The sequence below is a fragment of the Acinonyx jubatus genome, chromosome C1 (assembly GCF_027475565.1).
Source record: "Acinonyx jubatus isolate Ajub_Pintada_27869175 chromosome C1, VMU_Ajub_asm_v1.0, whole genome shotgun sequence".
Lineage (NCBI taxonomy): Eukaryota > Metazoa > Chordata > Mammalia > Carnivora > Felidae > Acinonyx > Acinonyx jubatus.
The window spans coordinates 163,822,659-163,839,542 of record NC_069381.1 but is presented as its reverse complement, the minus strand read 5'-3'; the positions used below and the strand labels follow the sequence as shown (position 1 = coordinate 163,839,542).

At 41.6% G+C, this 16,884-nt stretch overlaps 1 protein-coding gene across 50 annotated transcripts in view; it reads left to right on the top strand.

Annotated features, from left to right (window-relative positions):
• Positions 1-10,346, top strand: part of TTN (titin) — a 275,212-nt gene extending 264,866 nt beyond the window's left edge. For 49 of the 50 annotated variants that reach the window (XM_053215372.1, XM_053215354.1, XM_053215355.1 and 46 more), the window contains 6 exons: positions 50-5,664; positions 5,792-5,948; positions 7,079-7,770; positions 7,873-8,026; positions 8,568-8,870; positions 9,003-10,346. In XM_053215372.1, coding sequence (XP_053071347.1) covers positions 50-5,664; positions 5,792-5,948; positions 7,079-7,770; positions 7,873-8,026; positions 8,568-8,870; positions 9,003-9,301 — 7,220 coding nt within the window. In that variant the 3' untranslated portion in view covers positions 9,302-10,346. The remainder of the gene's footprint in view (positions 1-49; positions 5,665-5,791; positions 5,949-7,078; positions 7,771-7,872; positions 8,027-8,567; positions 8,871-9,002) is intronic. The other variant, XM_053215357.1, reaches the window with a different exon arrangement.
• Positions 10,347-16,884: the final 6,538 nt, after the last annotated feature.

Here is a 16,884-nt window from a genome sequence, read left to right as displayed (position 1 = left end):
GTGTTGGGGATTGCTAAATTATATTCTTTCTTCTTTTATTCTGATACAGTTCCAGCTAAGATACACTTGCCTAAAACGCTTGAAGGCATGGGAGCGGTTCACGCTCTCCGAGGTGAGGTGGTCAGCATCAAGATCCCTTTCAGTGGCAAACCAGATCCTGTGATCACCTGGCAGAAAGGACAAGATCTGATCGACAATAATGGACACTACCAAGTTATTGTCACAAGATCTTTCACATCACTTGTTTTCCCCAATGGAGTAGAGAGAAAAGATGCTGGTTTCTATGTGGTCTGTGCTAAGAACAGATTTGGAATTGATCAGAAGACTGTTGAACTGGATGTGGCAGATGTTCCTGACCCACCCAGAGGAGTCAAAGTTAGTGATGTCTCACGAGATTCTGTCAACTTAACATGGACTGAGCCAGCTTCTGATGGTGGCAGCAAAATCACCAACTACATTGTCGAAAAATGTGCCACTACTGCAGAAAGATGGATCCGTGTAGGACAGGCCCGAGAAACACGTTACACCGTGGTCAACTTATTTGGAAAAACAAGCTACCAGTTCCGTGTGATAGCTGAAAACAAATTTGGCCTGAGTAAGCCTTCTGAGCCTTCAGAGCCAACCATAACCAAAGAAGACAAGACCAGAGCTATGAACTATGATGAAGAGGTAGACGAAACCAGGGAAGTTTCCATGACTAAAGCATCTCACTCTTCAACTAAGGAACTCTATGAGAAATATATGATTGCTGAAGATCTTGGACGTGGTCAATTTGGAATTGTCCACCGTTGTGTTGAAACATCCTCAAAGAAGACTTACATGGCCAAATTTGTTAAAGTTAAAGGGACTGACCAGGTTTTGGTAAAGAAGGAAATTTCCATTCTAAACATTGCTAGACACAGAAACATCTTATACCTCCACGAATCATTTGAGAGCATGGAAGAATTAGTTATGATCTTTGAGTTCATATCAGGACTTGACATATTTGAACGCATTAACACAAGCGCTTTTGAACTTAACGAAAGAGAGATTGTAAGTTATGTTCGCCAGGTCTGTGAAGCACTTGAGTTCTTACATAGTCATAATATTGGACACTTTGACATTAGACCAGAAAATATCATTTACCAAACAAGAAGGAGCTCCGTCATTAAAATCATAGAATTTGGTCAAGCCCGTCAGCTGAAGCCAGGGGACAACTTCAGGCTTCTGTTCACTGCCCCAGAATACTATGCACCTGAAGTCCACCAGCATGATGTTGTCAGCACTGCCACAGACATGTGGTCACTTGGCACGCTCGTGTATGTGCTGTTAAGTGGTATTAATCCATTCCTGGCAGAAACTAACCAACAGATAATTGAGAACATCATGAATGCCGAATATACTTTTGATGAAGAAGCATTCAAAGAGATTAGCCTTGAAGCCATGGATTTTGTTGACCGGCTGTTAGTGAAAGAGAGAAAATCTCGCATGACAGCATCTGAGGCACTCCAGCATCCATGGCTGAAGCAGAAGATAGAAAGAGTCAGTACTAAAGTCATCAGAACATTAAAACACCGGCGTTACTACCACACTCTGATCAAGAAAGACCTCAACATGGTTGTGTCAGCAGCCCGAATCTCTTGCGGCGGTGCAATTCGATCTCAGAGGGGAGTCAGTGTTGCTAAAGTTAAAGTAGCATCCATTGAAATTGGCCCTGTTTCTGGACAGATAATGCATGCAGTTGGCGAAGAAGGAGGATATGCCAAATACGTATGCAAAATTGAAAATTATGATCAGTCTACCCAAGTGACTTGGTACTTTGGAGTCAGACAGCTGGAGAACAGTGAGAAATATGAAATCACCTATGCAGATGGAGTAGCCACCATGTACATCAAAGACATTACCAGATTTGATGATGGTACCTACAGATGCAAAGTAGTCAATGACTACGGTGAAGACAGTTCTTACGCAGAGCTATTTGTTAAAGGTGTGAGAGAAACTTATGACTATTACTGCCGTAGAACCATGAAGAAAATTAAGCGCAGAACTGACACAATGAGACTTCTGGAAAGGCCACCAGAATTTACCTTACCTCTCTATAACAAGACAGCTTATGTGGGTGAAAATGTCCGGTTTGGAGTAACTATAACTGTCCACCCTGAGCCTCGTGTAACATGGTATAAGTCAGGTCAGAAAATCAAACCAGGTGATGATGATGCAAAGTACACCTTTGAGTCTGACAAGGGTCTTTACCAGTTAACAATCAGCAGTGTAACTATGGATGATGATGCTGAATATACTGTTGTGGCAAGGAACAAATATGGTGAGGACAGCTGTAAGGCAAAGCTGACTGTAACCCCACACCCACCGCCAACAGATACAACCTTAAGACCCATGTTCAAACGGCTGCTGGCAAACGCAGAGTGCCAAGAAGGCCAAAGTGTCTGCTTTGAGATCAGAGTGTCTGGCATCCCCCCACCAACATTAAAATGGGAGAAAGATGGTCAGCCACTGTCCCTTGGGCCTAACATTGAAATTCTCCATGAAGGCTTGGATTATTATGCTTTGCACATCAGAGACACTTTGCCTGAAGACACAGGTTATTATAGGGTCACAGCCACAAACACAGCTGGATCTACCAGCTGCCAGGCTCACCTACAAGTGGAACGCCTAAGGTATGTCAAACAAGAATTCAAGAGTAAGGAGGAGCGTGAACGACACGTACAAAAGCAAATTGACAAGACACTAAGAATGGCGGAAATCCTTTCTGGCACTGAAACGGTGCCACTGACCCAGGTGGCCCAAGAGGCTCTGAGAGAAGCTGCCATCCTTTACAAACCAGCTGTAAGCACCAAGACCGTAAAAGGGGAATTCCGACTTGAGACGGAAGAAAAGAAGGAAGAGCGAAAACTCCGTATGCCTTATGAAGTACCAGAGCCACGCAAATACAAACAGACTCTAATAGAAGAAGACCAACGCATTAAGCAATTTGTGCCTATGTCTGACATGAAATGGTACAAAAAGATACGTGATCAATATGAAATGCCTGGGAAAATTGACAGAGTTGTACAGAAAAGACCCAAGCGCATCCGCCTTTCCAGATGGGAACAGTTCTATGTGATGCCTCTTCCACGCATTACAGATCAATACAGACCTAGATGGCGTATTCCCAAACTGTCCCAAGATGATCTTGAAATGGTGAGACCAGCCCGCCGCCGCACACCTTCTCCTGATTATGACTTTTATTACAGACCTAGAAGACGTTCTCTTGGAGACATGTCGGATGAAGAACTTCTCCTGCCCATTGATGACTACTTGGCAATGAAAAGGACAGAGGAAGAGAGGCTGCGTCTTGAAGAAGAGCTTGAATTAGGCTTCTCAGCCTCACCACCAAGCCGAAGCCCTCCACGTTTTGAGCTTTCTAGCCTGCGTTACTCTTCACCACAAGCTCATGTCAAGGTGGAGGAAACAAAAAAAGACTTCAGATATTCAACCTATCACATCCCCATGAAGGAGGAGACTAGCACAAGTTATGCAGAACTGCGGGAACGGCACGCCCGGGCCTCCTACAGACAGCCGAAACAACGGCAAAGGATCATGGCCGAGAAAGAAGATGAAGAGTTGCTTCGCCCAGTTACTACCACTCAGCGACTGTCGGAATACAAAAGTGAGCTTGAACACATGTCAAAGGAGGAAAAGTCTAGAAAGAAATCCAGGCGACAGAGAGAAGTGACAGAAATAACAGAAATTGAGGAAGAATATGAAATCTCAAAACATGCTCAAAGAGAGTCCTCCTCATCTGTGTCTAGACTACTGAGGCGGCGGCGTTCCCTGTCTCCAACCTACATTGAGTTAATGAGGCCAGTGTCCGAGCTGATCCGGCCACGTCGACATCCAGAGGAGGAATATGAAGAGGACACAGAAAGAAGGTCTCCTACTCCAGAGAGAACTCGCCCACGTTCCCCCAGCCCTGTGTCCAGTGAGAGATCACTCTCAAGATTTGAGAGGTCCGCAAGATTTGATATCTTTTCCAGGTACGAGTCCATGAAAGCTGCTTTAAAGACTCAGAAGACATCAGAAAGGATGTATGAAGTTTTGAGTCAGCAGCCTTTTACGCTGGACCATGCGCCTCGAATCACACTGAGAATGCGCTCCCACAGGGTACCATATGGCCAAAATACACGTTTTATCTTAAACGTTCAGTCTAAGCCAACTGCCGAGGTTAAATGGTACCATAATGGCGTTGAACTCCAAGAAAGCAGTAAGATTCGTTACACCAACATGAGCGGGGTCCTGACCCTGGAAATTCTGGACTGTCACACCGAGGACAGTGGAACATACCGTGCTGTGTGCACCAACTACAAAGGTGAGGCTTCAGACTACGCGACCTTGGATGTAACAGGCGGGGATTACACCACCTATGCTTCCCGACGCAGAGACGAAGAGGTCCCCCGGTCTGTCTTCCCTGAGCTAACAAGAACAGAGGAGTATGCGGTTTCATCATTTAAGAAAACATCTGAGATGGAAGCTTCTTCTTCGGTCAGGGAAGTGAAGTCACAGATGACAGAGACAAGGGAAAGTCTCTTAGCATATGAACACCACGCCTCTGCAGAAATGAAAAGCGCTGCAGTAGAAGAAAAGTCGCTGGAAGAAAAATCCACACACAGAAAGATCAAGACGACTCTGGCCGCAAGAATTCTAACAAAGCCAAGGTCCATAACCGTGTATGAAGGCGAGTCCGCAAGGTTTTCTTGCGACACAGATGGTGAGCCGGTACCCACTGTGATCTGGCTGCGTGGAGGACAAGTGATAAGTACCTCTGCCCGCCACCAAGTGACCACCACAAAGTACAAATCGACCTTCGAGATCTCTTCAGTCCAGGCTTCTGATGAGGGCAACTACAGCGTGGTGGTAGAAAACAGTGAAGGGAAGCAAGAAGCACAGTTTACTCTGACTGTTCAAAAGGCCAGGGCTACTGAAAAGGCTGTGACATCACCACCGAGAGTCAAATCCCCAGAGCCTCGAGTGAAATCTCCAGAAACCAGTAAGGCTCCAAAACGAGTGAAATCCCCAGAACCAGTTACTTCTCACCCAAAATCCGTATCACCCACAGAGACAAAACCCACACCGACTGAGAAAGCTCAGCAGCTCCGAGTCTCCGTCCCACCCAAGATAACTCAGTCCCTGAAGGCTGAAGCTTCTAAAGATATTGCAAAGCTGACCTGTGCAGTCGAAAGTAGTGCATTATGTGCAAAAGAGATCACCTGGTATAAAGATGGCAAGAAACTGAAGGAAAATGGGCATTTCCAGTTTCATTATTCAGCAGATGGTGCCTATGAGCTCAAGATCCATAACCTCACGGAATCGGATTGTGGAGAATACATTTGCGAGATATCTAGTGAAGGTGGAACTTCCAAAACTAACTTCCAGTTTACAGGACAAGCCTTTAAGAGTATCCATGAGCAGGTGTCAAGCACATCAGAAACTAAGAAAGCAGTTCAGAAAACTGCTGAGTCTACAGAAACCAAGAAAACGGAAGCAAAAGCTCCTGAACCAATTTCCTCCAAACCAGTAATTGTTACTGGGCTGCAGGATACAACTGCTTCTTCAGACAGCATTGCTAAATTTTCAGTTAAAGCTACTGGAGAACCATGGCCGACAGTCATCTGGACAAAGGATGGAAAGGTAACCATTTCTTAATTATCTCCTGATGGTATCTCCTAAAAATCTAACTTCTTCCCTCATCTCCATCTCCCCAAAAATGTTTAAACTTAACTCACTTTTTAACACTCAAATAACTTGCATTCTACAGGCTCTTACACAAGGAAGTAAATATAAACTCTCTGAAGACAAAGGAGTTTTCTTCTTAGAAGTTCATAAGACTGATACTTCTGACAGCGGGCTTTATACTTGCACCATAACAAATTCAGCTGGATCTGTGTCCTCTAGCTGTAAATTAACTATAAAAGGTAGGTTGGCTTTTGTTCGTACCAATATTTTTCAGAAAAACGATATTAAGGAAACTTTCTAAACATTCTCCCTTACATACACATGCACACACACACACACACACAAATATTAAAACAAAACTGTTTTCATTTTTTAAGGTTTAATGTTTATTTATTTATTTTGAGAGCAAGAAAGTGAGAGAGAGCATGAGCAGGGGAGGGGCAGAGAGGGAGAGAGAGAATCCCAAGCAGACCGTACTCTGTCAGGGAAGAGCCAGATGTGGGGCTTCGTCTCACTTACTGTGATCATGACCTGAGTCAAAATCAAGAGTTGGACAGTTAACTGACTGAGGTACCCAGTAAAACTGTTTTCCAAATTCCAGAATACCATTTGTACACAAATACACATATTTAAAGAAAGCCTAATAGTAGCATAAAAAGCACATATCAGGTACCTAATTATATGTGGTATTATTTAAGATTCCAAAGAGGCAGCCACTGCTCCCAAGAATATTTAGGAATAAAGTCAGGTGAATATACAAAATGGTACTGCTTCCATAAACTTTCACTCTTGCTAATTTTCCAAAGCAGTGCAGTTTGTAAAAGAGCTATATTACTTTTCCCAGTTAAAATTAAGTTGCTTTCAAGGGCACCTGGGTGGCTCAGTTGGTTAAGCATCCGACTTCGGCTCAGGTCATGATTTCATGGTTCGTGAGTTCGAGCCCCACATGGGGCTCTGTGCTGACTGCTAGGAGCCTGAAGCCTGCTTCGGATTCTGTGTCTCCCTCTGTCTCTGCCCCTCCCCTGCTCACACTGTCTCTGTCTCCCTCTCAAAACTAAATAAAAATTTAGAAAAAAAAATTAGGTTGCTTTCCTTCAATCTTCTAAAACATAATTCAATTTTTTTATTAATCAAAATTTCCTAAATCCACACCTATCCTAAATAATTTGACTATTCTTTTGAGACTTTTCCCTTAAGTCATAAGAACCATCTTCAATTTAAAGAATCATTACACTGATCTCAAAAATCATGCATAACAACTTTTTTTGTGTGTATATTATTTATTCACTTGCAGAACTACAAAAGAGTAAAGGGTGGGACCTCTTTCCAATTAAGTTTGCCTAACACCTAACAGAGGTTTCTTTTTTAGCTGTAAAAGACACTGAGGCACAGAAAGTATCTACGCAAAAGACCTCTGAAGTTTTATTGCAAAAGAAGGCGGTTGTCCAAGAGGAAATTTCCCAAAAAGCCCTCATTTCTGAAGAAATGAAAATGTCAGAAGTGAAATCTCAGGAAAAGTTAGCCATCAAGGAGGAAGCTTCAAAAGTTCACATTTCTGAAAAAGTCAAGAAATCAGAAGCAACCTCTCTGGAAAAATCCATTGTCCATGAGGAAATCACTAAAACATCACAGGCATCGGAAGAAATCAGAACACATGCCGAGATTAAAGCATTTTCTACTCAGATGAGCATAACTGATGGTCAGAAAGTGACCTTAAAAGCCAACATTGCTGGTGCCACTGATGTGAAATGGGTACTGAATGGAGTAGAGCTCACTAACTCTGAAGAGTACAGATACGGTGTCTCAGGCAGTGATCAGACCCTAACCATCAAGCGGGCCGGTCACAAAGATGAAGGGATCCTCACCTGCATTGGCAAAACCAGCCAAGGGATCATCAAGTGTCAGTATGACTTGACCCTGAGCAAAGAACTCTCAGATGCTCCAGCCTTCATCTCACAGCCCAGATCTCAAAATATTAATGAAGGACAAAATGTTCTCTTTTCTTGTGAAATCAGTGGTGAGCCATCCCCTGAAATCGAATGGTTTAAAAACAACTTGCCAGTAAGTTTAATTATGAATATGTCATTGAAGAAAATTTAAAATGGCACATCTATTCCTGAAGAGCTCAAAGAAACATTTCTTTTTTTCCCCCTTACATTTTAGATTTCTGTTTCTTCAAATATCAGTGTAAGTCGCTCCAGAAATGTATATTCTCTTGAAATCCGAAATGCATCAGTAAGCGACAGTGGAAAGTACACAGTTAAGGCCAAAAATTTCCATGGCCAGTGTTCAGCTACTGCTTCCTTAACGGTCCTTCGTAAGTAGATCTTTCCCTTTTTTTTTTTTTTACTTGCTTAAGGCCTTTATATATTTTTTGTTTTTTTGCCCTTGTCTTCCAAGCACAACCAACTCCGATGAGCCTTATTAAATTCCGTGAGTAAGAGGCACAGGTCTCCCCTCATCCTTACAAATTTTCTTGACAGCTAAACAGATATGTGGATAAATTAACTTTCAAAGCCAAGCTACCAAGTGCCCTGTTACATTTGTTTCCAGAATGCACAAAATCTATATTATTTTCTATATGACTAATCATTTTTCTCCCAGTTATTCTAGCACCTGCATGTAATACAATGATAGAAATATAAAAGATACGTTTCTTGGAGACATTGAGCTAGCTCTTGACAAATGTATGTATTTGCTTATGCTTCCACAGCAAATTGTTTGGGTTATGTTACTGTGTGTGTGTGTGTGTGTGTGTGTGTGTGTGTGTAAGTTTTCCATTTCTGCAAGTCAATGTCAGATGTCACCAATTAACCGGATGTCATCAATGTTCACTGTGTATCTGCTATGCTCCACAGCTCTAGTTGAAGAACCTCCCAGAGAGGTAGTATTGAGGACAAGTGGTGACACGAGCTTGCAAGGAAGCTTCTCGTCTCAGTCAGTCCAAATGTCTGCCTCTAAGCAGGAGGCCTCCTTCAGCAGTTTCAGCAGCAGCAGTGCTAGCAGCATGACTGAAATGAAATTTGCAAGCATGTCTGCCCAAAGCATGTCCTCCATGCAAGAGTCCTTTGTAGAAATGAGTTCCAGCAGTTTTATGGGAAAATCTAGTATGACACAACTGGAAAGCTCAACTAGTAGAATGCTTAAAGCAGGCATAAGAGGTGAGCAATGAAATTACTGGTAGAGGTAGATAAGCCTAGTAGCACGGTATAGCCTTTAGTTCATACAATTTAGTAGAAAGTAAATCATTGTGTTTTCAGTTCCTAAAACATTTTTGTTGTTGTTCCATAAAGGAATTCCACCTAAAATTGAAGCTCTTCCCTCTGACATCAGCATTGATGAGGGCAAAGTTTTAACAGTAGCCTGTGCTTTTACGGGTGAGCCTATCCCGGAAATAACATGGTCCCGTGGTGGAAGAAAAATTCAACATCAAGAACAACACGGGAGATTCCACATTGAAAACACAGATGACCTGACGACTCTCATCATCATGGATGTACAGAAACAAGATGGTGGACTTTATACCCTTAGTCTAGGGAATGAATTTGGATCTGACTCTGCCACTGTGAATATAAACATTCGATCTATTTAAGAGAGCCCGTGCTCTCATACTCCTACTCATTCTTAACCTTTCACACATGATTCACATGGACTAATCTTTCTGATCTGTAAATATTAAAAAAGAAAAAGTAGTTGTGTATCAACCTAAATGAGTCAAAGTTCAAAATTATACATTTCAATCTTTTCATAATTGTTGACCTAAGAATATACATTTTCTAGTGACATGTACATACTGTATATAGCCGGATTGACGGTTATAAAGTTTTGTACCATTTATTTTATGACATTTTACAATGTAACTTTTGAAACTAACTGTTGGCAGGAGAAAGTTTCTTATGGAATGAATACCCTGCTCAACACTTAATCAATCTTTGTGCCTCAACATAACGTTGATGTCTAAGTATGCCTCAGTGGGTTGAGAAATTCCCCACTGAAGATGTCCTATCCACCTAAAAGATGATGCCATGCGTGTAACCTGACATGTGCACCAATACCTACTGAATCAGGAATGTAAGGCATTGGTGATGTTTGCATTTACCCTCCTGTAAGCAACACTTGAACGTCTTACATTTTCTGATGATGTCACACTCAAAATTATGACTTAGATATTACCAGAGCAAAGTGTAACGGCCAACACTTTGTTCGCTCATTTTGCACTGTCTCTGACCATAGAGAATGCAGGGATAGCTTGGAAAAGTAACATCGCCTGGCCATCCCTTCATTTCACCAAGCTATTCAAGTATTCCTTTGCCAGAGCAGTGCAACTCTTGGAGGTTCTGGGGTGCAGCCAATGCCTTCGTGTGGTAGCTCTAAATTTAAATTGAAACCTGAGAAACTGGGGCAACTAAGCAATGAGCCACAGCAAAAAAAAAAAAAAAAAAAAAAAAAAAAAAAAGAACAACAACAAAATAAAGCTGTCGTTAAACTAAAAACAACTGCAAGATTACTAACTACCCAGAATGTCAATTTGATGTAGTTCCTTTCATGCAGGTATAAATTCGATTATTAGTTACAATTGTTGGACCTCCTTGAGAAATAGTAACAACAAAATAAAGCAAGCTATCTGCACCTCAAAATGTGTGGTTGGTTGTTTTGTGTGAAATCCTAGGGTTGGGGAGTATGACTGAACAAATCACAGAAATGATCACAGATCAGGCAAAGTGGCCCATGACGATAGGGTTCAAAATGGCCCATAACGATAGGTTCCTTAAAGCAAATATTTGAATTATTGTGTTGGACATAGTCAACATTTTTTAAAGCATAGATTTGATTCTCATGGATAAATTCATCCTCAAAAGTCAATTAAAAACCAAAATAACAGCTTACATCTTTTAAACTTACCAAGAAAAATATTTCTAGGGGAACTCATTCAACTAAATCCATCAAAAATACCAAACATCTACAATTCACACTATTTTGTGCTAGACACCATAGGGAACGACGCAAAACTGAGCAAGATAATACAGACCCTATCCCTCAAAGGAAGGCAGTCAAGAGAAAATGATAACTTCAGGGAAAATGATGTTGTGCAACTGAATCCATATCCCCTACTGCAACTCCAAGTTGAGACAGAATAAAGGTTCTCAAAACTAAAAAACACATGTTCAATGGTATACTCCTACCATGCTTTTTTAAACAATTATTCTATACTTAATAAAATACCTAGTGCCAGAAAAATCTGTATTTATCCACTTTAATTAATAATTGTAAACCAATAAAGATGATTACTGGCCTAATGAATTACCTCTTAAATGTAAGTACAATTGCCTTCTAAATGTCAATACAAGTGGCCAAAGCTTAAGTACATATACTGTCAACTTCTATTCTCTAAAACAAAATTGGGGTATTTAATTTATTCAGCAAATATTCTGTCTTAAGTCAGATTCCCTAGAAACAGAGCCCAAGACAGGGATTCCTACAGAAGCAGTTGATCTCATCTCAGAAAAAGAAGTGAGGGAAGCAGAACAGAGGAAGAAGGTTAAGCTAGACTCTCAGTGGGGACATCACCCCTATCCCACAAGGGAACATAAATTGTACCACAGTTGGTTCCATCTTGGAACAAGGGGGCTGACCTTTTGTACCCCCTTACCAGCCAGCAGCTACAGGCTGTGAGTTTGGGGGGATGGAAGGTGGGAGGGAAATAATCTCCCAGGTAAGGAGGGGTACCTGTTGACCAGGGCAGTCTCTGCAGACTAGGGTAGCTAAACAGCCAACACTCAAGAAACCCAGTGGGGTACACGTACCCTGGGGGATCTGGGTAGCACCAACAGCATCCACTATGTCAGGTAACCATTTTAAATGCCTATTCTTACCTTAAAATAAGAGGCAGAACTTACTGGTGGTTCCTGAGGATGATTCCCAGCCCCAACATGCTAATATCCTCACATGTACTACAGTCCATGCTCAGGAGAACTCTTCATGCTGCAAAGATTTCATACTTCCTGTAGTTGCAGCTCGCAGGCTTGGCAGGCACTGAGGGAGGGGAGAGGGGAGGAGCACCGGTTTATCTAGCCAAGAACACCTGCGCCAGAGGCAAGGCCTGACCTCTATTTATGCCTTAGCAGAAGCAGCAGCCTAGGCAGGCAACATGGGGCAGCCACGTGAACTTATTACCTGTTTTCAATAGTAGCTGATTATATAGAGGAGCCATGTAGAGGTAAGGAGAGAGGTAAATCACAAACAGCAGGTAAAATAACATATTCAAGTGACGGTCTCTATGGAGACTGATTCAAGAATAATGTTTTATGATACTGCTCCAAAAAAAGAGAAAGTAATTTGTATTTGTTTACTCTGCCCCAAATATAACTTTGAAAAATTCAAACAGAAAAAGTTTAGTTTCCTTGTAAAAGGAGGAAAGAGTGCTAAACAGAATTTTTAAAAACAGATTGGCCCATCAATTTTTAGTCTAAGGTTATAAAAAGTGAAGGCTTAAAGCTTAATTTTATGCCTTTTGGTATCTCTGGGTCAATATTTCCCAAACTCTCTTCTCAGGATGTTGGTAGATGTTTTGAAAAAAAGTGTTTCACAGCCAAATAAACTTAGGACATGGATAATTCTACTTTTTTATGCAGGACTTCTCAGAGTCTTTGATGAGCTAAATGTGTTTGTGATTCTCCAGAACAGTGCTTCCTAAACTTAATTGATGATGGAACAGTTTTCACGGGTGCTGCACTTGATGCAGGCTGAGCCAGGCTATGGCAGATTGAAACATGGAAGGTGTAAACAGGACTACATCCTCGTAGGAGGAATTGGATATCATCTAAGAAATGAAATTTAGTGGCTATGGTTAATATATATATCATATATATACATATATAATATATATGTATATATATGTATATATAATATATATACATATATATACATATACATATATATACATATACATATATACATATACATATATGTATATATATACATATACATATATATATATATATATATATATATATCTCCAGGGGCACCTGGGTGGCTCAGTTGGTTAAGCATCCAACTTCAGCCTAGGTCATCATCTCGCCGTTCTGGAGTTTGAGCCCTGTGTCAGGCTCTATGCTGACCACTCAGAGCCTAGAGCCTGTTTCAGAATCTGTGTCTCCCTCTCTCTCTCTCTGACCCTCCCCCCACTCATGCTCTGTCTCTCTCTCTCAAAAATAAATAAACATTAAAAAATAAAAAAAGTGCTCAAAACCACACCGCTGGGGCATCTGATCCAGTCAGAGAAATGCAGAACAATCAGGTTAGAGGAAGTTCCCTGTCAAAGCTTCAACCTAAAGTGTGGGCAGAATAAGGAAAAGCAGGGTGGGGCTTTCCAAGCAGAGGACCTTTGCACCTGCAGAGGCTTTCAAAAAAGTAGAAAAAATGATTAGTAAGGCTGGTACAATAGCTTCTGAAGGGCTGGGGGCAAGAGGAAAGGCAGCACTGCAAAAAGCCTCAGAAACATTATACAGTTTGGGCTTTTCCCTAAGAGGTTAAGGAGGAGCATGAAAGAGATTCAAGCAAAGTACTTACTTGATCAAATTTTAGATTTACAAGTCTTTAGCTATTCTTAGAAAGCTATGATGTTTGCTTGCCATTCTACATCAATGAGCTTATTTCTACCTGGAAAGGAAGGAGGACTTCACAGGAAGACCTTGACCTAACACCAAATTTCTAGCCCATAGTGGTCCCGTAAATTATTAAAATTAAATTATTAAGGCTCCAGGGCTTTATAACCATTCATGGAAAGGTCTTTCTTAAGGTTGTCTGGGGTCTTAAGAATACAGTAATAAAGCCAGGCTGGTAGACTCTCTGGGCACATAAGAGGTGTGGGAGAGAGGGAACTTGTGGAGAAGAGAGGGCACCTTAGTGCCCACGGCCTTCCCAGTGACAATGACTGCTGCCGTGGAACTGGCAGTGGAGAGGTAGGACAGTCCAGCCCAGCAAGCTGAGCTCCCCTGAGGATGCCGTGTTGAGAATGTGGCTCATGGGGATGACTCCCACTCACTCCTACTACATTTTAAGAAAAGGTAAGAAGCAAGTAAGAGGAGAGAGCAGACATACCAGAGCTTTCAAATCTGTCAGGAATCCTGTGGAAAAGGCAGCATGTCCTCAAAGTCAGGACTCCGAACCTGAAATTCATGCTTATCCTCGTATCTTTAGGGGTCCATAAGCATACCGAGATTATGCCTATGTGTATCTTTTAGGGACATGACTCCTACTTTTCATTTCATTTTTAAAGATGTCAGTGATTCAAAAAGTTTAAGAAATACTGCCCTACATGTTTCAAAGGGAACAGGCAGATAGATGCCAAGGCATCTTCTGAGAAATACTCATAGCTCCCCATAGAAAGAGGCAGTGATAAGCCCCATTTTGGAAAACCTTTCCAGAGCTCTGCTGCTCAGGATGCCAAATGCTTCTTGCGAAGGATGTAATAGGTACAAATATCCTGAATTATAGGGGGAGTTTCTAGGGATATTGAGGGGACCCTGTCTGACACCAGTCTCAGACTTCGAGAGGAACAGGAAGACAGAATTCTTCCCTGCAGTTCTAACACATGAACAAAATCAGCTCTTTGTTGACAGCTGCCAGTTCTGTCTAAGGGCACTGTAGTCAGGTGAGGCCCACGGGTACTCCTCCTCCCCCAATCCGCTGAGAACCTCACCACCATCTATAGGAGAGGCTGGGTACCTCCTCTACCCTTATGTCCCTGCTTAGAACAACTCAAAGAAGATGCAGAGAAGGGACATCACCAGGTCCAGCAGGCCAAGACCAGATGGGAGGCTGACGCCCTAATAAATGGAAGGACCACAATTAAGGGGCCCCTAATGGAGATATTCACCAGAAAGAAAGCTGCAAGGAGAGAATACTGAGACCCAGGGTCTTTGAATAACGTGCCCAAAGCCACATAGTTAGTAGCAGAGCTGAAACTAGAACCCAGGTCCCCACTTATCAGTGTGGTCTTGCCACCCTTTCACAACACCAAAATTCAAACCTGCTGGAGAGCGAGAGGGCAAGAGGGAGGGCCTCTTTAGAGAGAAGAGGATTCTATTCTACTTTCAGGGTCATTATGTTTCCAGGGTAGGGCAGACAGCAAAATCCCCTCAGGTCACTCCCCAGAAAGAGGCTTCTCAGTTCCAGTGTAGTCAACTCCTCTTCTCAGAAAGCTTAGAGCCCTTCACTGCCATCTGCAATTCCAAACCTGGAAATAGGGTGCTTATCTAACCCAACATATCACATGAACAGACAGGGATGGGAGAGCCAAAGCTCTCTGTAAACCATGTTATGGGCTCTGAAGAAATAATAGAAAAGAACCTTTCCAACTTTAGAGGAAGGAGGTAATCTGCCTTGTTCTCAGTGCATGTTTAGACACAGGGAAGCCAGCTGAGAGTTCCTGGAATGTTTAAGGTAGGGGACCGCAGCCATGATAAGGGAGGTTTCTGAAAGCTGGGTGTTGGACAGACACTCCAGAGCATTTGGAGGATTTGATTTTCTTCATTTCCATTTGAGACTGGGATGAGTAAATTTCTTACTTAAAAGGAACTTTCTCTTGCAGAGAAGAATTATCAAAATAAAGATGTGTATGAAGAAGTATTCTTGCAAGGACTATAACTTCTTTTTTTCCTTAATACGTAAGAAAGCTGTATGCAGGGAGTGAAAGAGCACACATGGCCTTCAGCCCAGTGACCATTCTTTCAGTGTCTTTTTCTTCCCCATTTTGGGGAGAGTGCAGTTTGGTGCTGATGGTCATAGTGGGCGTCATTTCCTTTACATGTGCTCCAGATCAGAAAAATCATCTCTAGCTTGTAACCTGCTGATGTGAGCACACAGCACTAGTTTCATTTTCCAACCCTGTATGAAAATATCACAACTTACCTAGGACAGACAACCAGAGACAGAAGCTGAAGGCAGGATGTATCAAGAGCTACATTTACCCTAATATCACCTCCAAAATACCTGAGAATAACCTGGGGATCAGTAGACCTGAGGTAGGGGCCTGACATTCTGCATTTCCAACAAGCTTCCAAGTGAAGCCAATGCTGCTGATCATCAGGCCATGCTACTAAGGACCTGAAAAATGTTTGGACTTTCTGGCTGTTAGATGATGGCCCCAAACTTGAATGCTATATAATATACCTCCTAAATACAACAATCAGGAGTGAGAGCTTCCACCTAGCTCAGTGGTTCTCAGCCTTGGATACTCACTGGAATTGTGGGGGAGCTTTAAAAAATATCAAGAACTGGGTCCACCCCTACCAAATCTGCTGTAATTGGTCTGGGCCAACCGTAAGGAAGTTTGAATGCTCCTGGGGGTTTCTAATGTACAGCCAAGGTGGAGAACCCCTGATCTAGCCAAACAAGGTGATCCACTTAATGCTTTCATTTAAAGGTCAACTATTACTTCTCCTACAATCTGTTCTCACATCACACCACTAATTTTAATTTAGCCAATCAGATTTTACATTTAAGTGTGCAGCAAACCAACTGTCACATTATTTTAAAAGCAAAGAGTTACCCTTCCTTAAACTTTCAAAACATGCTGCCCTTAAATTTTCTTAGTGACATGGCAAATTTATTAAAGCTTCCCCCACGCTGTTAACATGGTTCTGTTTATTGATTTACAAAATTGCTACAATACTTTAAACAAGCAGCATTTTCATAACAAAAATAGAGAGTACACCTTTTGGCATTGGGAAGAGAAAAAAAAAAACGAAGTATACATATATTTTAAAATCAAGTTTATTTTTCCCCTGGGAACAAAAATCCTATTCTGAAAATGTTTCAATATTAAAGTGCTTAGTTATATCAATCTAAAGCCATGTTTGCTATTAGGTTATTAAGTTTTTTTAGAGACTAGCTTTTCTATCACTTTCAGTATTTCCAATTTATTTAACTTCTAAAGTTACAAATTGTTCATTAAGTACCCACAAACTTGTTGCAAAAACCATTATGTGTATTAGTTATGACTAACCCAAAATAAAAACATTTCAAAAGCAAAAAAATCAGGTGCTTATGTTTTTAATAATATTTATATACATAAATAAACAGCTGTTTTAAAACGACCGTGATATTTTCCAATGCTTGCTTATTTGCATTTGGTAAAATAATAGTTGGTGTGCAAATGTGAATAATAAATAC